The sequence below is a fragment of the Aythya ferina genome (genome assembly GCF_964211825.1).
Source record: "Aythya ferina genome assembly, chromosome: Z".
NCBI classification, from domain to species: Eukaryota; Metazoa; Chordata; class Aves; order Anseriformes; family Anatidae; genus Aythya; species Aythya ferina.
The window spans coordinates 11,002,766-11,025,253 of NC_140299.1; the positions used below are offsets into that span (position 1 = coordinate 11,002,766).

Sequence of the window (22,488 nt, forward strand, 5' to 3'; positions counted from 1 at the left end):
TTTTAGTCCAAAACACATCCATCTGATGAATATAAACAGTATTTCAGAAAAAAAAACATGCATATTTTTAGCATATTTAAGTGAGAGCTCCAATACTAGTATGGGCTAGGTTTGGGAAAACAATACACACTGAGTTTAATACCTTTTTATTCCTTTAGCATTCAGCTGGTATCTAGGAAATGTGCTAACACATTACTGGGGAGTGAAAAGAGGACTCTGTGACCCAGAGAATGAAGTGCTCTCAGATAAACAATCAACCAGGAACCTATCTTTGGGTTTAACGCTTAATTTACAGTGATTTTTTAAATGTATCCAGGCTCCACAGAAATAAAATACGTTTGTCCATAAATATGCATGCAAACAGGTACTCTTCTGTAGCTGCCCCAACTTTGCATACACATACATATTTATAGATCCATTATTAATATTTGATATCTCAGTAATGACCAGACGCACCAAATCAGAATGAAAGCCACCCCATGTCAAGTGTGTGACAGGAACATTGTTTGCCCTACATTTCGCAGGTGTAACTATGGCATTTACATTTGAAAATGGGATTTGTTTATTGTTCTTGTGCTACCTTTGAGAGCAAAAACCAGTCTCACCCAGATGCTGGAAGTCCTGGGGGTTGGAGATGCCTTTGAAATGCCATCTCTTGCTACACGTGAGAAATCAGACATGTAGAAATGCTCACCTTGCCTTGCCCTTTCATCAGGACGATGTTAGAGATGATGGACGGCTGGGTCAGTCTCCATGGAGATTCCACCTGGGCGGCACTGAAGGAACGAGTGGATTTCTTCACAATGTGGTAGTCCTAGTAAACAGCAGCAAACAAGGGAAGTCAGTCGCTCTGATTGCTTGGCACAGGCACTGGGATGACATACCGGGAAAATTGTGTCGGGGAGGAGACGGTGGGGTGGATCTTAACAGATATATTCAGATGAGCACTCAAGGGATGAAATCCTTGCTCGTTACAGTCAGATTGAACCTTGCCGTAATTTTCCCACATTTCACAGAGTAGCATCATCTTGTAATATACCAGTCACAACTTAAAAAGATGGAGGAGAGCTTCATGATATACTGAAGTACTTATCTGCTAAAAACAAACTAAAAAATGCCTATAACATCAAGTCATTAAAATAAAGAGAAGGGTTTTTAAGTGCTCAGATCTCTAGTGCTCATGGTATCAGCTTTAGGGCTTGAACACAGCCCTCTTCACCATCCTCAGAGGAAAGACATTCTCCATAGGTGGCCAACGCATCCCAGTTTGGCATGGTGCTGTCCGAGGGATATGCAGTGCTCATACCCAGGTTTGTACCCACCTGCCTAGCTCCTGCTGACTCCAGCTGCTGTGGCAGAGAGTGCTTTCTGCCGCCCCGGGAGTATTTCACTGCTATCTCATAGCTCGATTCACCATTTTCCACCATCAGCTCATCGTCTTCCCCCACGGACTCTAAGCGGGATCCGGCACCTAGGGAAAACCACAGAAAGGCATCTCAGATATCTCAGAGCTGCTTCATCCTCTTGGCAGCACATAATAATCACCTCCTGCAAACCCCAGACTAACAATGCCTTAAAACATTGCTTCACTGTACCCAACAGAGTGCTTACAAGCTAGGTTTGATCATCTACAACTGAAAACTTTTCTGCTGTCACAGCTTTTGCATGATATTTCAGTGATGCTGAACTCCTCAGCACTGTCACTCATGGTAGTAAGGAAAAGCAGATAATTGAGCCAGTAGCTCAGGGACAGAAAAGAAATTCAGCTGTTTTCACCCAATAGCATTGCCAGTGCAGTAAGCTCTCAAGCTTCATTTATTTAAAATTAAAAGACCTGACACTGTGGCCGTATTCATTTCTGGAGGTGTCATGTCACTTTGAGGGAAATTTTTCTGGAAAGGAAGAAAGGAATAATGTGCCAAATAAATGCTGTTTCCTTTCCTTCTGTCTGAGATCCTAGTTATCTTCAAGAGGAGAAGAGTGCAGAGTTCACATTAGAAACACAATGACTTGTCCTGCAGGATACCCTGCAGTCAGCAGCAGAGTGCCCTGCTCCCTGCACCAGGGCTCCTCCAATTCTCATTTTCTCTGAGGTCCCCACAGGATCTGGTCCCAGCATTTCCTGCACTTTTATCCCTGGAATTCCCCCACCATGCAGGAAAGCACAATTAACCCCTATTTTACAGATGAATCCCAAGACAGGCAAAATTCACACATGCTGGATTTTGCCTAAGTTTTGAGATTACTTTTAACCAATGCAAGCTGGAGCTGCCACAGAAAGGGTAAGCTCTGCTTCACTACCCTGTCCTTACATTGGATGCAGGACTCACAAGCCATGTGCTGAGGGAGATCCATTGCACATTTGCCCAGATAAGCCCCAAATCTGTTCTCTGTCACCTCCTCCTGGCTAGGATGCTGTGCAAGCACCAGCACTAGGGAGGGAGCAAGCACAGAGCCAGGGACAGCTGCTTGTTTTCACCCAGCAAAAAACGAATTTTGCCACTGTATACATAGGCAGGATTTGCACCCGCCTCTCAGAGTGCCATTTAAACCCACTCCCTGCTTTGGGGTGTGAAATCACTGCTGGTTTTAAAGCTCCCTTTCCATAGTTTTGCAAGATGCTGTTGCTGCACACATCCAGGAAGGCTACCTTGGCATGTCCCAGCATCTTGGTACTTCTTGCACTCCCAGTCCTCCAGGTACCAAAAACTAACCCTTTCCCATAACCTCCCCCTCTCTTTTAGAAGTTGTATTTCCATGTTTTTTTTCCCCTATCTCTGAACACAGCTTCCCTTCTCACACTGCATCCCAGGATGGGAACCAGGAAAGAGGATGCTCCTGGCTGGGTCCAGTGAACTACCAGCACACAGCCGCAGGGACTGCAGGCAGGGCAGCTGCGTGGAAGATGCTAAAAATACCTGAGTAAATGGAAATGGAGGTGAACATTTGAGGGAGGGACTCTCAGAGTGCATTAGGGATGAGAATTTTGTTGAGCTCTGGTCACAGGTTACTGCTAAGACTTGGGCACAGCACAGTAGACAAGGGTGAGAGTATTTGCTATAACAGGTATGTTAGTGATGGCAGGTTGAAAGACCTCTCTCATTACAGCCCATTAAGTTAAAGCATACTGAAATAGGGAACACAAATGATTAAGAAAAAAAAAAAAAAAAGAAAAAAAAAAAAAAAACAGAGAGAGAGAGAACAAAGAAAAATACACAAAAAGAAGTTTCCAAAATTTTGCTTCATCTTTCTGTCAATTCAGCTCAGGAGGCTGAATGCAAATGTCTTACAGCTGGAATTTTCCTTCCAAATTAAGCCATTAAACCTATGCAATGTCCAAAGAAAAGAAAACCTACCTCACTTTTAGAGAGCTAAAAGAAATACTCATCAGAAAAACTTTACTACTGCTATCTTTTATCAATCCAGATTTACCTTGGGATCGACTTCTGTATTTCAGTATGCCACTTCCCAGAGTCGGACTCTGGTTGTTTCCTTTGGACACTTCCACAGAAGCTGGGTCTTGAGACTTCTCAGTTTCCATCACCTAAAAAATTAAAAATTAAAAAAATCCGATATAGTTGTGAACCAGTAAAGCTGACGGAATTCCTCTCATTGTTACTAAGGTACAGAAAATTCCACTGCACATCATCTTAATTTTTCACAAAGATGTCATTGTATTAAGCCAGCACATGTTTCTATGAATGATTTTCAGTAATGCCTTTGGACATTATGTGATATTTTTACAGATGGATATGCCTAGAGCTTGGTGTGACCAGGCACCCACTGCAGGGCACCACATCAATACCTCCACTGCACCTCCAGCACACACACACCAGCTCATTCGGGTGCTTCCACCACGCACTTTTACATTTTATTGTAGCTTTTATTGCAATTTATTCAGCTCAGCAAGCTTCCAGAGACACCAAATGCTTACAGAGACAGCCAGTTTAAAAAAGTGTTGTTTTATTGCTAGTGACCACAGCTGAATGCCAACACGTAACGGATAAAAAGCTGATTTAACAGGTTATGAGGATTGCACAGCCAAGCACGCAGCAGCCTTGGATTGTTCAGCTAAAATTTACTCAGTCCCCATATCATGCAGCCCCCAGTGGCTCCTTTCTCCACTAGTGGCTTCCTTTATCGAGCTGCAGTAATCAAGTTTTTCCCAGTGGTGCTGCTGCACAGCAATCCTTGGCACACACCCTGTGCACACACCAATTCCTCCACATTTTCACCCCATTACCCACTGCGCAATTTTAGACAGCTCATGGCAAGGATGGAAAGTTTTCCAATACAACCACTTACCGGTCACTTTATATTCTCAATGTGCTATATTAACTACTGCATCAGTTTAAAAAAAAAAAAAAATCCCCTCAAATCACCAAACACTCATACGGTTGAAATAGTTTCTACTTCCACTATTGAAGCTTAATAATGGCATGATTTTCCTCAGACCCTCCCTCCCATGGCTCCATCCCTCTTCTCTCAAAACCAAAAAACCCACAAAGCTTGTCTTTTGCAGAGTCTAGGCCTTGTGATTACCATTCAAAGGGTAACAACTTCAGGAAAAGATACAATTGGCAGATAAAGCTGAAGTGGAAACTGCTATTGGACTTGGGCTTTTTATTCCTCCCCCTTCAACATTAACAGCTACACTTAGCTTGTGCATCCCGGCCAGTTCTTTTGGATTTTTCAAGGCATTGCAACAACAGCCTCATAGTCTTCTTCTGGTATCAAATGCTTTGCAACTCATGAGCTCCACATAACAGGATTTATCTGAAGAAAATAACTGCATTCACATAACTGGTGCTTATAATTTGGCCATCCTGGTGAGGAATTCATTCCAGAAAACATGTAAAAATAAGTAAGTAAATAAAATCCAACAGACCCAAACCATCAGTGCCTAGACCACAGCTGAGGTATCAGAACCTCTCCATACGATTCCCTTAAGAACATACCCAAAATACAGCAGGACCATTTAGAAGTGAGCCAGGACTTCGTGAATCACATGAAGTTATGCTGCAATTTACCACAGTAGTGAAAATACCCTTTAAAATGAGAATGCCTCCTGTGTAGAAAAGGAAGAAAGCATTTGCTCTGAATTCATCACGACAATTTGTCTCTGAATTCATCACTGCTGCAGCCCATTTCTGTCCTGAGCCAGGTCTCAGCAGTGACCCATTGGTACATTCTGCTTTCCTACCACAGAGGGTTTTACTTAGTTTGGGGCTTTTTGCTTTTGTTTTAGCTCTTTGCATTCTGCAACTCCACACATTTCCATCTAGTGTGGCGAGAGGAAGGACAGCAGACAGTTGCTGCCACCTCAAACACCCCAACCCCATGCAGTCCCGGAGGCTTCGTGCCTGCAAACACCCATGCTGCATGTAGGGTCTGCGGGCAGACACGCACATGTGGACACCAATGCCAGGGAAAGCCTCAAGACATTCTCCGTGGCTTTCTGAAATTGAGTTTTATCCAACTTGGCTTCAGACTACAATATGTCTGAAACATCTAAATTACCTATGCCTCTGTTTGTTTCTTATTTTAGCAGAAATACTTCTCTGACATGGATCGTAAACATTTAGGAGAAGACATTCTAGCATTCGCAATGAGGCAGATACTCTAAGTTGTTGAAGTTGTCTAATAAACCACCAAGAGTTTTACCCTGCTCAGAAAACATTCAGAAATCCATTCCACAAAGCTTGCGAGAACTCTCAGCAGTTGTGTGCCTGTAATCTTTGGCTCTGTTGTAACTCTGACAAGAAAACCCCAGCTCCACCTTATTCCCCTGGCCACACGTGAACATACTGCTTTTCTGTCTCAAAGCAGCCGCCAGGATTGTGACCATGCCATTTTAATTTTCCTTGCTTTCAAGGAAATGGAGCTTACTATTTCAGTTCTGCATGCCTCTTATTAAGCTAAACCCATAAATCCTGCCCGACTGCCATCTCGGCTCTGAGGACAAGGGGAGCTTTAACACACGTGGTTGTTTGAACAGATTTGAGGGAGATCTAAAAATAGAGCCCATTCTGCCAGTTCATTAAGTAACTCTGGGATCAAGCGATGGTGACATCTCAATTGATTTCAAAGGAAACAGTGCTATCACGAACACACAGTCTTGGCACTAAACCAGGATGAACAACTACCCCCAGAGCCCTTGCTCGGGCAAAACTCCAGCACGACCAGGCCCTTAATTAGGCAAGATGAGGAGCAGGATTATAAGAGTCTGCATTGTTTAACCGCAAACAGCTTGGCAATCATCACTGATTTACAAAAACAAGGCAGGACACATGGGATGATACAATTTAATAAGCAAACTGCTTTGCTGCTGCCGAGCTCCTCTGCTGCGAGCTTCCCCACCGGCGAGTCAATCCAACCCCCAGGGCAGAGCTGAAGATAGACGAGTTCAATGCGACTGTTAGCAGGCGAAACGGCGAGGATTAGACCCTGGCCATATGCAGCATGCCAAATTCAGCCATACCTTCACTGGCAAAGGGTCAGACCGACTCTAGCCCACTGCTTTAAAACAGCGCCGTGTTAGAGGAGCGGCTGTGCCACTGCACGCAGCAGCTCCGCAGGGCATAACTCCCCATCTGGTCCTGACGCAGCCAAAACAGCTTTTTCTTCAGCAGCACAACCCCAAACTTATTTCATCACAAAACACCCCAACACTCCTGTCCTCAGTGCAGCCAGCAGGATGAAAGCAGTGGAGTTGGGACTGCCTCCATCCAAAAGCAACCACCACCCGCACAGAAAGCTGCAGAATGCCCACTGCAAACCTTCACCTGGCCCCTGCAGAAAGTCCCTTGAGACTAGCAGATGCCTCAAGGGCTTTAACCTTTCTAAAAGTTTGTGAGATTTTCTTTGAAGATGTGTTATAATTCTAGTTGTTCCAGTTATTTGTGCAATTATTCACCACTTTGTGGGGCACAGCGTGCTTTAAGCCTTAAATGTGTCGTCTGGTGGGCAGAGAGCTCCACAGGCCCCTTCACCTTACATGGAAAGAAAAATATCTTCACTTTTAAATTAGCTCTTTTTCAATTTAATTGAATCCATCTCTCAGATAAATTACAAAGTGCAGCACTATAATTTACTGGAATTAGCACCGCGAACAATGCAGAGGACACAGATTTTCTCATCTCGGTCAGCACCGAGTTTCCCGTTGCTTACTGCTCTGATTCCATGGCATGCACAAAGCTTCCCATCTGCTGGAAGGACCGGGACAAACCATGTTGAGGGCTGCAGCACCCAGGGCAGCCTCCCAAAACTCAGCAACTTGGCAGGTGCCCAATGGCAGAGGAAGAAGCATGCTTGCCTCAGAAAAGAGGCTCACCAGGACAAACTAAACACAGATTTAATTGCTTCTGGAGCAAGCTAGAGTGGTCCATTCTTTCATAAACACAGAGATCCAACACATCCAGGGATGGTGGACAAGAGGAGGAACATCACCTCCATATCACCGCTATTTACAGCTTTGCATCTCAGGAAAATATGGTGCCCTGCTTTCTCACCCTGCGTATTTGTCGAGGCAGGCTCCACCAGCGAGACCCCACAGCCCCATCCTCAGGCTACGTTTTGCTCCACTAGTGCAGCAAAGCAGCATCTGCCATCCCCAGCAGCGCTTCTGGGAAGGACCTGTGTGGGTACAGCGGGCACAGCCGGGGCTTCCTCCTGCCTGGGGCAAGGGGATGGGAACCGAGGACTCCATTACCTAATTATAAAGCAAGAGTTGGAAACCTCCCGCTTCATGTGCTGCAAGGAGATCAGGAAGTCTGATAAAGATTCAAGAACTGGAGCTGCCCTATTTTCTGAATAGGTGGAAATGCTAAATAAACAGAACAAAAGCCTTTAAAGTGGTCTCTAAGAATGCCTGGTCTATCACTCTCACAAATCCCTGCATTCAAAAGCCAGCCAAAGCCTTTGCTGTAATGCAGGAGTTGCTAGAAAGGGCATTACTGTCAGCTTCAGTAAGTACAAAACTCCAATGGTTATTTTTATCGCTCTTTACCAAGTCTATGAAGATGTCACACACAAGCCTGCACGTGAAACACAAGCTGGCACTCGCTGACACAGAGCCAGCAGCAATACCTGCCCACACGCCCTCAGCAAATAGAAGGTGCACACTATGGGAGAGCTGAGCTGCTTTCATCTCCCAGAGTGCTCAATTTATTTTGTTTGAGACACCCCAAAACCTACTTCAACAAGTTTGATACCAGGAGACCAACATGCTGATCATGGCCCAGAGGATGCTGGCAGGCTACGGGTTCTCAATATAAATGGATGCCAACCACACTGGCTCCAAAGACTCCCTGGTGCAGTGTTGTATTTATGGCCAGGGATTCTGTTAAGTAAAGGAGACTCCATTTTCAGGCTTCCAAATAGCTGTTAAAATTAGCACTTAAGTTCTGAAGAGACAAAACATCCTTTTAGATAGAAAGAAATTCAGGAAATGGCTAATGCAGCTAAGTTCCCCAAGAAATAGATATCACAGGGAACACATGCCTTAAAAATAGTAAGATGCTCCCAGCTAAATCGTTCCTAATCCTTTTTGTTCTGCTGCAATATATTATGATTTTCACTATAAACATCTTCTAAGCTGAAGGAAATCAAATTCATACATTTCTGAGATGGTGCACAAATGGATCACTGCTGTTTTCTTTTTAATGCTTTATCCCTTTTTTTCCCCCCAACATCAAAAAGGATGACATATTTGCATGCAGTATATTCCTTGCCCACGAGATGTCTCCAATTGCTGCACAGAGGTCCCAGAAGATTGGTCCTGGTAAACAGAGGAGACAAACATGGAACTCAAGCTGTGTGAACACCACTCCCGCTCCTCTGTTATTTTCTTTAATAAATGCTCAGCTCGTGGCTTAGCACAAATCCAGAGACTATACATCATGGCAAACAACAAGCGGCTGCTTTTTTTTTTTTTTTTTAATGACAACCTTTTTACTCACAGTGAGGGACAAAGCAAGCAATAAACAATCCTCAAAATAAATAACTCTCCTGAGAATGAAGCAAGACCTCCCTAATACCAAAGTCAACCCGCAGCTGCATAGAGCATTCCCATGACACAGCTGGTGGAGAGCTTTGGATTTCAGCTCTAAAACCACAGTTTATATCATCCTAAGTACATGAGAGGATACGGAATACATAAGCATTAGGCATCTTTCATACCTGAATCAAGGATCTGAAGCCTCGTATGTTACACAGGCTGCATTTATTCAGGCACAGCACATCTAGAATACATTTTAACAGAACCCAGCCAAGACTGGACCATGTACGTGCTCAATAATTTTCAGATAAACAGACTGCTGATACAATGACACGACATTCACACTAACTCTCAAATCCTAGAGCCTTTATCGTCTTTCTGTTAATGTATGTGAACTGCGTGGCTGTGACAGCATCTCTCTTGTCCCAGTGCCATGAGGGGTTATTTTTAGCTTGTTAAAGGCAGTTCATCTCCTTCAAAACTGGGCAGTTATCCAAACAGCCAAAGGAGAGGCAGGCTGCACTGTATCTGTTGCTTTATGGGAAAAACCCTCATTCACAAAAACAAAGAGCAAGTAGAACCTGTACGGTAGATAAACTTGCGTTTCTATTATGCTGCTGACTTGGCTTTCAAACATGTCACATGGAGGAGCAAAAACTACAACTCTGGGTATTGTCTACACTGATATTTATGGTCAAGTCAAGAAGGTTATCTTCCACCAGCCCAAGCATCAGTAGGTATTTCATATTTTGTATGAAATAGCCTGTATCAAGTCTACAGGGGACCCTTCAGAGTACTGGCCTCTCGGTAATACAGCTTTCTCTGTGCTTGCCTTTAACACGAAGGCTAAAAAAGAAGCCCAGAAGGGCTGGAACCAAGGAAGTCCCTGAAGAACGTACTCACATTAACATCTCCATTGTGGATGAATTTCAGAACCTGTATGGAACAGTAATTCAATGACACTGCCCCCATGGGCCTTCTACCACTCTTCTTCCTCCCTGTGTTCACACGACTCATGCCCACATCTTCACAAAGCCCTTGCCTGTGCCACCACCATCAGCCCATCATAGCTGCTGCACGTCCCTGTGGCAATAAGATGAATTGCATTTGCTTATTTTAATGTGATATGGCTTCTGGAAGCAAAACAACTGCTTACACACAAGAGGAACAACCACATTAGGCAAACAAAGAGTTGGTCTCAAAACGTTTTGTCATTTTCTCCTGCCCAAATTCCCGTCTACATTTACTCTAAAAGCTTGCATTTTACCATCTCTCTGGAGCCACCGCAGGACCCAGAGCATCTATTCAGCTGTTCTGAAGGGCACCGCATGGGCGCAGACCCCTGGACATGCTGGACAAGGCTGTACCCCACTCCCACTCATTCCTCTTCAAAACGTGCCACATTTTTGGCACAAGGCAGGCACTGCAAATTTTTCCAGTCCTCACCACAAGGAGTTACTGAGCCCTTCCCCAGGACAAGGCTGGCCACAACAGAGCCTCACACCAGGCTCTTCTTCATCTTCACCCACCCCAGTCAAAACATTTCAGTGCAAAAGGGGGTTTCTGATGGCGAGAGCTGTTTCTCGCTTCTCCAGCCATGCAGCCCTGTTCGAGGGGTGAGTCATGTCTCAGCAGCCTCTTTCGAGACTGCGGTGCCCTAATGGGAATGAACGCTCGAGTCCTCTTAGTAATGAGGGTCCCTCCCCACGCTCTGCACACATTTAATTGTTGAGTTATGCTTCCTGTTCCTTTTCAATGTTAATGCTTTCTCTGAAATTCTCTCCCAGTGTTTCCAGAAGAACTTTTGACCTCAAGAGTGTTTTTAAACTTATGGCATTGTTATCCTCTTCCTTATTATGCTTGCATGGCTAGAGGTAATTACATACAGATTCCCTGGTAAGGCAGAAAGGCTCACAACAGAAAATAACTAACCAGTCCTATGGCTCAGATAATACATAAAAACAGGGAGGGGGGTGGTGGTAAACAAATGCATTTCTGCATATTCACAGAGCAGGTTGTTGCTGCATGCCTTGCAACAACAACAACAAAAAAACATAAGTGGGCTTTGTCAAGGGGTAAGGAAACCCAGCTTCTGTGAGAGACCATTAACCAGAGACATCCTGTTTCTGTCACTTGTGGGAGCACCAAAATCTTGGTGGGTCATGGCCATCTATGCATGCAATGTGCCCTCAGCTGGCATGAAGAACCCCAGCACCACAGGCAGCAGTTGCCCAGGGAAGAGCCCCAGATTATGAAAAGCCCAGAGGAGCAGTCCCCAGCCTTCCCTCCCTGCCTCCAGCAACTGGAGATCCAAACCTCCCGAGGCGGATGCCCTCGTCTTGTGTTTAATAACTTTTTGGAATTTCTCATCCAGTCCATTAATATGGAGCTGTTCGCTGAAGTAGAACGCTTCGAAAGGAAAATAGTCGGATCATCCCATATTGAACAACACAGCACCACCAGAAACAAAGGCTAAAAGCTTTTGAAGCAGTGGAGAATGGTATGTGCCTCTGTCAAGGGACCTGAAACGCCCCAGATTCATCAGACACTTTGCAAATTCTTGGCAGATCTGCTTTCTGTTCAGAGCTCATTTCCCAGGTTGCTCTGCCATGCAGCAATACAGTGACAAATAGATTCAATTTCAAGCAACAGAAATGCTAGGAAAAATGAATTAGAATTAAAAAAAATTGTCAGAGGTAAATATTACCCTATCATCCTATTTCACTTGGACATAAATAATGACATTTTAAAATAGCAGTGTCAATTGCATGAGGTAAAATATGGATTTAGGGTGAGAGTTTAAAATCCCCGAAGTGACTTAGGACAATTTAACACAACATGATTCTGTGGCCCAGTATTTTGTATCTGAAGTTAAGAAACATTTTGGCCAAACTAGCTCTGAAAGAAATGTACTTTAAGGATATTAATGTAATCCCTTTTCTGCCTGCGGCACAAGTTTTATTAAAGTTAAAACTTTAAGGGACGTTTCATGTTAAACAGGGCTTTACATAACCAAATTCTGTTAAAACAGAGCTCCAATTAAATTGTATTATGAATTTTTTATTAATGAAACACAACAAACACACTTTTGAGTAAGCCTTAAAAGTGCTATTTCTCCTAGATTACAGTTTTCAAGTGTCACAAAACTTTTCTGCTGTGTCCTGGGGAAGCTGAATAGCTCAGATTATATTTCCCTGGCTGAACTGGAGCAGAACTTAAGGCCTTAGAGAACTTACTCACAGGGAGAATATTGAACATCCACCACCTATAGAAGAGACATTTTCCCCACTTAATTGTCATGGAATCACAGAATAAATTGGGTTGGAAGGGACCTCTGGGGGCCCTGGTTCTGTTGCCTTCTCAAAGCAAAGATCACTTACATCAAGACGCTCTGTGCCTAGTCCAGTTGAGTTCTGAATATTTACAAGGATGAAGGTTTGAATGTGTAAATCCAAGTGATTATTTTTTCTGGCCAGCAACATCCCTTTGAATTCAAACACAACATTAGAAACCTCACCAGGCATGTGGGAGCTGCACCATGGTCTCCCTCCCTCCTCAGGTGGGCTCTGCAGGGCTCCCCGTGGTAATACTGACACATCGCAGAGGTAATATTTATCCATCTGTGCCAAAGTGTTGTGCCTAGGTCATCTTAGATGGTTGGGTGCTGACACACTAACAGCAAGCCCATCAGGAGTGTAAGTTATTGTTCTGAATATACAGCAATGAATTATTCTTACAGCAAAGCTACTGAAAGAACGCTTTAGGCAACGCTAAGAACTCCCCAAACAGTTCATCCTGAATGTTTCGTAGTATCTTCTCTGCTTAGACTCTACAATTAGACATACATTGTGTTGGTCAGAAACACACAGACCTGTTACTGTACCAAAAACTCCCACAGTAACTAAACCCTAAACAAATGAGAGGGAACTTCCCCCTGAGCTTTGCATGTCCACAACTGGTTGCACGCAGGCAGTTTTGAAGTTTGGCTTGTCTTCTCAGCCTTTCACACAGCAGCAACAAGGGCAAAGTGGAGTCACACTCCACGCTGGAGTCACACTCTTCACTCTGCAGAAGTGGAGTCAGGCTCCTGGACTTCAAAAAGCAACAGTGAAACATCAATGGACAATAAATCCTTCTGAATTACTTTTTTTTTTTTTTTTTTAACCTGACCACCCAGCACCTGACAGCATCCCTGTAAGTCTCTGCAAAACCCTGCACAGTAAAAAGAAAATTATTTAACCTCTCATCAGAGGTGAGAAACTGGTCATGATAAAGTCAGCTCCCGTCCAGAGCTGGGCTGAAAATTGGTTTCAAAACTAAAAGCCCTGATGCTTAAACTGAGAACTCCGTCTTAGTGACATGGTCCAGACCTTCAGTACCAGCGCCCCGGCCCCGGATGTCTAAAACAAGTACATTTATACTGATTAAAAAAAAATGGTCCAGCTTAGTTCCTGCTTTAATCACCAGCAACAGTCTCATCTCTTATCTACGATACAAATACAGGGAGTATACGAGAGCAAGAGAAGACATGTGATTACCATCAAGGGAGCTGGAGCAGCAAAGAACAGTAATTTCCAGAGCAGTTTTGCAGTTATATATATACACACATACATATATACACACACACAGTATGTATAATCATATAGATATGTTTTGTGGTTTTTCTCTTTAAATCATATGATGCCTCATGCCCACGCTGACCTTCAAACCGGCTTCAAAGCCTTGCTGTGAAAAATTCTCCCCGTCTCTCCAGACAAAGAATAGCCACGTGTGAAGTTTATCTTTTCAATACATTTACCTTCCCCTGTCCTGCCCGGTGGCACACAGGATTTGCACAGCCCAGACCAGCTGTCCCAGCAGGCTGCCCTGAGCTGATGCGGATGGATCAGGCTGCAGGTAGAGCCCAGGGGTCTGCGCTGCTTGGACTGCCCACCCCGAGCTGCAGAGCCCTGTCTGCGCTCCCGATGCTGACACAGCAATTACATGGGGAATACAAAGACTTCCACACTCAGGATTAGAAGAGGAGAGATTTCAGGTGCAGCTGAACTGAAAGAAGAGGAGAAGTCCTCAGAGCCACCAATAACTTAGCATGACTACATCCCTCTGAATTACACTCCCTTTAATTTTAAAAAAATAAAATAAAAAAATAAATAAATAATAAAAAAAAATCTTTCCTGCCATTCTTCTAACATGCTTATTGTACTCAGAATTCTGTGATTTTCCCTCCAGCCCTTAGCAATGAATTACAAAAGCACAGAGCTATGGCCAATAAAGGCGACAGGCAGGCAAGCAGACCAAACTAGCTCAAAGTCAGGCTGTTGCCACTGCAGTGGCTTCAGACTTCAGGGCAGGCTACAAACTCAAGTACATGCTGAAGGGCTCTGGGCAGGCTTGCCTTCCTACTTTACAAATAAATAACCATCCCCTTCACAACCTCCTTCACGGTGTTGTGTATCTCAGTTACCTCAAGTTTCCCTGAATGTTATGTTAATCTGGAAAGGAAATATCCAATAACATTTAAAAATGCCCTCACTGAAAAACACGCAGAGCTTTGCTGAAAACTCAGGAGCATATGAAGTGGCAAATCACTGTTAGCATGTGCTGAAAGATTCACTGGAATGCCAGGGAACTGCATCCTGAAGTCATGTATAATTAACTTTTGACAAAATTTATTTTTATATTCAAGCTTTGCTGAGCCACAAACTTACAAAAAATTACCAGAACTCGAAACATGACACATAGCAGAATAAAAAGTATTTCTAAAGCCAGAAGAATGCTCAGATGCCCACTCAAGTTTGCACTCAAACGCTACCATGTCAGCAGCACCGAGCATTCCTGATTTATTTGCTTTTCCCTTCCTCCCCTCAAAATGGCACCTCGGCACATGGAACAGAAAACCACATAGAAATCACTAACAAGGAAACAAAACTTGTTACATTAAAGAGTTGCTTGAGAGTGGGGATTGTTATAAGCATAGACTTAAAGCAGGTCAGAAATAACATGCAGGCATGAAGTGAACACCAACATCAGGTAGATTATAGTGTGAGGCTGTAGGAGTGTAAAAAAAATGCACAATCAAATCACCAAACCAGAGACCACATTTGAGCCATCCAAAGGTTTAAGAGATTTATTATAATTGCCACAAAAAAAAGAGGGGTGGGGTGGGGAGGGGAAGAATCAAAAGAAAAAAGTAGAGAAAGAAAGGCTTCAGTTGAATCCACCTGCTTTCTTATGCTTGAAAACCAGCCTGTAAGCTCTTTAGAGTTGTGAACATAATTTTATTCTGCATTTGTACAATACAACAGAGGCCCAGAACACTGATGAAGCTTCAGAGAGCCGCTACATTACAAATAAATAACAATAATCCACTTAATCTCTCCTTAATGCAGCCCCAAAGGGAATGCAGGCAAGATTATCAACCAACAGCTTTTATTCAGCAGACCTTCAGATAGAGTTTGCAGCCAAAAATTCATATCACTCCCCCAGAAGGTGCCCATTTGCTCCAACAGAGCAAATAAAACCTTGAAGAACCGGATGATAAGCTGTTAAAGAAGTTTAGTTACAAAAGGAGGAGAGAGGAGAGCGTGTTACCACGTAAGCATTGCGAGAGACTTTCCCATCAGTTCCAACAAAAGCAATGGAAGCGGGTGGAAAACAATCCAACAGCAGGGAGAAAAACAAAGACTGTGATCACCACATAGCTCGGAGGACATGAGAGTTCCTGCTCCCCATGCGACTGCTCTGCTACAGTGCAGGAACAGAGAGGGCAGATGCTGCAGAAGATGACATCCCCGTTTCAGCTCATCAACCACTTTTCACAAGAAAGAGGGCTTCGTTTGATCGCCCCGTCCTGTCCGTATCGGGCTGGAGGAGAACATGACAGATGCAAGCGGGCATCAAGGGAGAGGTTAAGAACATCATCAAAGCCACACTTACAGCGACCAGTGATTCAGGAGACACATTCACCCCCTTCACATCATCTTCCTCTGGCTCTTCTTTTTCTTTATTGTCAGTGCAAGAGACAGAGTCTTGGACTGAGCAAGTGCTAAGCAAATCTGGCAAACTGGTAGATGGGTACTTCAGAAAATCCCCTTCGGCAGATTCCTACCCAAGAGACAACAAAACCATGTTATACCACATGCAGAAACCCACTGGAGTCACGGTGGTGCTGCCCCATTTCACCTGCCCCATGAGAGCTCCCTGATAATCCTCCCCTCCGCACATATCTCTGTGTGCTTGAGCTTTAATGGTCCAGTTATAAAAAGCAGTCCCAGTTTTAAGGAACAGATATAGTAAACAGAGACTAAAACATTTAGATTTTATACAGGAGAATTTAAAATAAATGCTACCACAGCAAGCCTGCTCCTCCCCAGTTTGTTAAACATAATGGCAAGCAGATCCAGAGTTTGCAGACTCATTACTCATTTCATTACATCCAAAATCACATTCTGCACTTCCCTGTGGATGCTTCCTTCACAAGTATACCTACCTATATGCTTAAGGAAAATGAATCGACTACACTTCTTAGGAGAACACAATGAAGACCAATCCACCAAACCTCTATGAACCCAGCCCCAACACTTCAGGAGCTGTTCCCATGCTTTGGCAGATTTTCTGGGAGGTAAACAAGTGTCAGCTGAAAGCAGTGGTGAGACAGACCCTCATTTTATTGCTTTCAAAGCAAATCCTGTGTTTGGAGTGCTCAGCAGGCCAAATTGCAGGGCTGCTTTCCTGTACCAACAAATAACACCCAAAGGGATCTTCTGGGGAACACTTCACCTATTTACACCTTTTTACACAAAGTTTTACGCTGTAAGCTTGTTCACAGTGATTATTTTGATGCAGCCATTCCATAAGCAAGCAAATAATTTTAAGGAGAATTTTATGCAGGCTGCCGCCTTGCGTTTTGGCAGAGAGTCCAATTGTCTAAATGAAATACAAAATGTACCTATTTCAGTTCAAATTGTGTTGTTTCCAGAATCAACACTGGTGGGGCTACTACCACACTGGGAGCCTGGAGAAGGTCTTGAATTAAATTCACTGTCTAACTGAAACATCAGAGAAGCTACAGGCTCCTCACTTTGAACATGGAAGGACAGAGCCTCTTCTTCAGGAACATAAGCAGAAGCTTCTTCCCAGGAAGCCCTAATTGCATCCAGACATTAAGCTCATGCCAACCCTCATCAGGTTGGCTGGGACAATGTGAAGAGGAAGCTTAAAAAAAAATCTGTAATAAAAAAATAATAATCCATACACAGTGGCCTGCTGACACAGCATGTTCCCACCTGGAAATACATGCTCAAGAGCGGTCCCTGCCACTACCTCAGAGGCCCTGCTGGCCCCACACCTGCAGGCAGATCCTTCTGAGACCCCAAGCACTTTTGGGAGCCTGTCTCAACCCAAGCAGGGGAGCAGCAGGCTGTGGTATGGGGGAACGAGCAACTGGAGTGGACAGGACTTTCTTAAACCAAGTGAAAATATTGTGTAAGGTCCCCTTGATCTCTCCTGTGTTGAAAGCAAAACTGAGAGCCCTGCTGATAAATGAGTTCCACTCTTATTCCCCTGAAATTTCATGCTACTTTATCTGCAAGAGCTTCACTCCAAGATATTAACAAGGACAAAATAAGGAATTCAAGCCAAGAGATCATCGTCAGGAGACCTCTGGCACACAGATACGACAAGAGATAAGAGGCTCCACGGGCAGGCATCTGACAAGGCTGAGAACAGCCTGCTTTATTTAGCAGGCTACGTATATTTTAAGAAAATGTTTTTTTTTGGCCAAAACTTCAGTAACGTCTGCATGACTAAATACAGCCTCATTTGCACACTGAATGACAGTGGCAATACAAGCAAATCACTAAGCTGGTCTATCCCCTGCTGATTTGCCTCATATTTATGGCAGCTACTGATAGTATTCCCAGTAGCTGTGCATTAAACTTAGGGGAGCAATAGCGTGCATGTGCCTGCATTTCAAAAAAAAATACGCCCTTTCTGTGCACAAACCCTTGAGGATAGGGACTCGGGGGACACCATGGAGAGGACTTAGCATGTGCTGACCGTACCTTGCTAGCAACCACCAGCTGGACCAGGCCAGCAGCTGAGCGAAGGAGAGCCACAGCGTCCTGGTGGGACAGCCCCACCAGCGACTGCCCATTGATCATCAGGAGCTCGTCACCCACCGTCAGCCTGCCGTCCCTGTGGAAACACAGCAGGAATGGGGAGCTGTAGTGTGGTCCTGCCACAGCATCAAGCCTTGGTGGCATGCGGAGGCATGAATAAAATGTGACCCAGCTGACGCTAAAGTAGCATTGATCAGTGCAGTGCTATTTGCCCAGAAAGAGGGTTCAGGAAAGGCCCCCAGGACATCATTGTTATAACCAGAGCCATTTCACTCTGTTTGTCTGGCTGAGCCCCTTAGACCCTTCTCCACAGAGGAGTAGTAGCAGTGAGCCCCATCTCCCCACATCATGGAGGGCAGGGCTGGGGGTGAGCACTCTGTGGTGCAGAGCACACCCTCACCCGCCACTGATCCCATGGGGAAGACCCATCATCCAAAAAGGGACCTGGTCCAAAAAGGGACCTAGGAAAAAAGCCCACAAGCCATCAGGCTCCTTGGGTTATTCTCTATCAGCAAGAGAATCTGTCTTTACCTTGGACTAAAAATGCCAGGAGGGGCCTCAGCAACCAACCACAAAAATAAGCTTTTAAGCTAAAAATTCCATATCCTCACCCTTATAGAGTGATGCAGGTCTCCACTATGGGAGAGCAAACCCCCTGCTCCCGTCTCCTGACTCTGGCTAACAGCGATGGCCACAGATGCTCTAGGGCACACACACCAAGGGCACCACCACCGCCTCACCTGTGTGCCGAGCCGCCTTCCTCCACGTGGGTGACGATGATGCTGTGGGGGGACCGCTTCGACCCTCTGCCTCCTGTTATCTGGATCCCCAGCCCGTCGGTCCCCTTCAGGATGTGCATCTTCCATATGCGGCAACCTTCTCGCTGAGAGAAAATGGGCAGAGAGTCCTTGAATTTGGATTTGGACAGTGAGAGAGGGCTGGGAGGGTACAGGAGGAAGCGATTTTACAGCTGTGCTGCCCATCACCACACTTTGCTTTGGTATCTGTTGTCCAAGTGAAGGAGGCAGAAAGGAGGAGGCAGCACAGAGCAGGTGCAGTATGGAGAGGTTTCCTTGCAAGGCCGTTTGCAGTTTTTCTGAGCTACGCAGAGATACAGCTGTCTACGTCCCGATCTTTCCTGCAGCAACCAGCAGCCTTGAACCCCTTCGCCAAAACTCAAGGACTTGCAGCAGCTGGGCAAATGGGTGGCAGAGCAGCAAGAGGCTGTGCAAGGGGCACCTTGATCACAAGGCAGCACGGCTGCCACTGAAGCAGGAACCAGACTTGCATTACACAGCAGTGTTTCCCTCTCCAGAGGGACTTGCAGTGTTTGAGACACAGAGAAGAAAATGCCAGCCTCATTTTATCTGCTGCTGATCAAGTATTTCTTATTTGACAGCTGTTGTCCAGACTGTAAATAATAACTTACCCACCACAGAGAATAACTTTTCAATATAAGCAAGGTAATAAGTAATGTTTAGGACAGCTTTATTTTTTCAAAATAATTATAAATCCAAAAAAATATTTTACAATCTCTGGAGCAATACAAAATGCAAAACAAGAACCTAGTTCCAATGTGTCCTACTTGAAGGACTGGGCACAAGGAAACACCGAAGTGGCAGGTATCAGCAGAACAAGAAAGGAAAAAGAAACAAAATAGCAAGATACACAAGCAATTGTCAGGACTCTCTCAGGGAGAGGAGAAAGAAATCAGGATAACAGAATTACAGGAAACCCTAGGAAGCCTGCAAGGCACCAAAATGCACAATTCAGAGGCGATTTGAGGCTGCTTGCTGAAGTCACTCAGCACCGGGTCATCTATTTCTGCCTGGGTCTGTGCTGCACACAAGCAACGTTCCTGCAGCGCACAAACGCCCAAGTAGTGAAAACGATTAAAATTTCATGCCAAACTGTGAAGAGCATGTAGAAATTGCTGCTTGTTTCTGAGAAGTGGAACTGCTAAATATATCAGCGAACCTAAGGATCGTGGCAACAACTTGCAGATTTCAGGCCAATGCTCTTTATCAGAGCCTGTATTAAGTGAAGAAAATGTGCTTTTTTTAACCTGACCAGCGGGGCCCAGTGCTGAAACTTTATAATGAAATGCAACATTTGTTTCTCAGACCCAGGAAAAATGGTATCTACACCAGTATCTAAGAACAAAGTGAAAAATAAGAGATGAATGTTACACGGTACCTGGACCACAGGTACAAGGAACAGGAAAAACCAACCCAGTGTCTTCAGAGGTAAGCCAAAAGTTTGATCCTGGAAATATATATACACCTGTGGGTAATTTGTTAACCTGACAGTCATGCACATGAGCAATATCTCAACAGGTTTAACTGGGATGCTGAACACACTGATAAAAGCCTGGTCTCCTGTTGAGTAACAGGGCATGTCAGGACAGCGAATACCTTGAGATAAATTAAGAGTGATACATGAGACACCATGTTAAATGCAGGGGCAAGAGTCAATTGCATTTACCTACTGAAAAAAACAGCTAAGCTACAGCACGACAATGCTCCAGAGAGATTTTATTGCTATAAAGTGCCTTGCACCCATAATGAAAATAGCATAACACAAATGTCATATCTCTTCCTCCCTGAAACAAGCCCCAGCTGTTATGATGGCATCTATTCTCCCAACAAGATACTACTCTAAGTGTCCAGTTGTTAAATCCTGTTCAGAAGCATACCCTCTGATAAAGTTTAACAACGCAGTTATAACATTGTTTTCAATGATTTGCAAAGGCATTTTGGAATGCCAGTTATGCAAAGGCTCATGCCATGCAGCACCCCGCCTGCATTCCTTGTCACTTCTCACTATCACACATTTAAAAAAAAATAAATCTGAAATTTATTCTTCACTGTCCTGTCTGCAAATACTCATTTACATAGCAAAGCACTTCACAGCAGCAAATGGTGAGACTCCACCACTCTTAACACAAGCACTGTATTATTCCCTTCAAAATCCCATTGAAATCAAAAGCACCTGCATTCAGTCCGAGTGTGGACCTTGGAGCATGGCAGAGCACACACTGAAGACAACCCCACACATACTGAAATACATATTTCCATTATTAGCTTTAAAGTGACATTGCTGCAGTTTTCTGTTTAAGAAAACCAAATCTTGGGTTGCTTCTGGTCAGCTGTGGGCTTTTCACTGTGATAAACAATTCAGTGGTAACTGGAAATCAGTGCCCCTTGTGAAACATCTGTAACTACATATTTAACCATGGCGGGGCTGCTATAAAAGCCCCCCACCAATGCCCACATACCTTTCAGCTACATCACACTGAGCTTTTAACAGCCAAGTATTAAAAGGCAGATGTCCCAGCCTTTGGTTGAGGCTTCGTGGAGAAAGGAGGTGTTCAGCAGAGCCCCCTTTCCCTCCCCTGTACAGGTGCTCTTCGGCATGGGATGCTTTGCAGCCATCTGGGAAACACTGATGTTTTCAACGAGCATCTTCTGTGATTCCATAACAGAGAAGTGTTATTACCACTCGAGGCCATGTCCAAGGATTTTTAAATGCATTTAAACTTGACTTGAAAAACAGCTTTCTTGGAGCTTTGCAGGTTCAACAGCACAAACCATAAGTGCTTTAAATAAAAGAAAATAAAAAAGTAGAATGATGCATTTTATGTCTTCAATTTTGATTTTTTTTTTCAAGGGATCATATTTTCAAGCTTTTCTTCCAAACAAGAAGACTACATGCTCACTTAATCTTTAAATGAAAGCTAGGATTCTGGTGTATTCACTCAGCTCCAGACACTTGCAATGCCCAAGGGAAACTCAAAGCACAGTTAGATTTGGCATTCATGGGCCTGATGTCACTGTCCTCGGAGCCTGCCCAGAGGAGGACGGCGACTTCAACTGCTGAATGATCTCCTATGTTGGGCTGCACAACACTGCGAGCTGCCAGCTTCGTATACCCATTAACATCTGAACTTCTCCATCCTTCTCAGAAGACTTCTCATAGTTTCACTTGCAGATGACTCGGCACAGTCCCCACAGCTTCGCTCACTGATGACACAATCAGCCTGCACACACGCACCCAGGGCTCCCTGTGCGGGAGCATCTCATACCCAAAGCACAGGGACACACTGCTGTGGGTCCAGCCGGGTGTTTCAAACTATAGACATCCTCAGCAAGGGCAGACCATAGCCCGCTCTCGCTGTTCATAAGAATAAGAGTGACGTCAGGTCACAGTAATGAGGCTTGGCACTTGAGAAGCTAAGTGGAAAGGTCTCATTTGATAAGGTGGGCTGGCGGCCCGAAACATCACACAGTTCACCTGAGACTTGGCCAAGAGGCACACTCAAAAACATACACGCTTGCTTTGAGAACATCAAAGGAATGAGAACGCGAAAAT

General features: G+C 44.5%; 1 protein-coding gene across 7 annotated transcripts in view; it reads right to left on the reverse strand.

Annotated features, from left to right (window-relative positions):
* PDZD2 (PDZ domain containing 2) overlaps positions 1-22,488 on the reverse strand; it is a 198,334-nt gene that overhangs the window by 36,584 nt on the left and 139,262 nt on the right. For 6 of the 7 annotated variants that reach the window (XM_084504626.1, XM_084504624.1, XM_084504625.1 and 3 more), the window contains 6 exons: positions 18,858-19,000; positions 18,061-18,193; positions 15,935-16,102; positions 3,433-3,544; positions 1,323-1,471; positions 695-814 (listed from right to left, as the gene is read on the reverse strand). In XM_084504626.1, coding sequence (XP_084360752.1) covers positions 695-814; positions 1,323-1,471; positions 3,433-3,544; positions 15,935-16,102; positions 18,061-18,193; positions 18,858-19,000 — 825 coding nt within the window. The remainder of the gene's footprint in view (positions 1-694; positions 815-1,322; positions 1,472-3,432; positions 3,545-15,934; positions 16,103-18,060; positions 18,194-18,857; positions 19,001-22,488) is intronic. The other variant, XM_084504627.1, reaches the window with a different exon arrangement.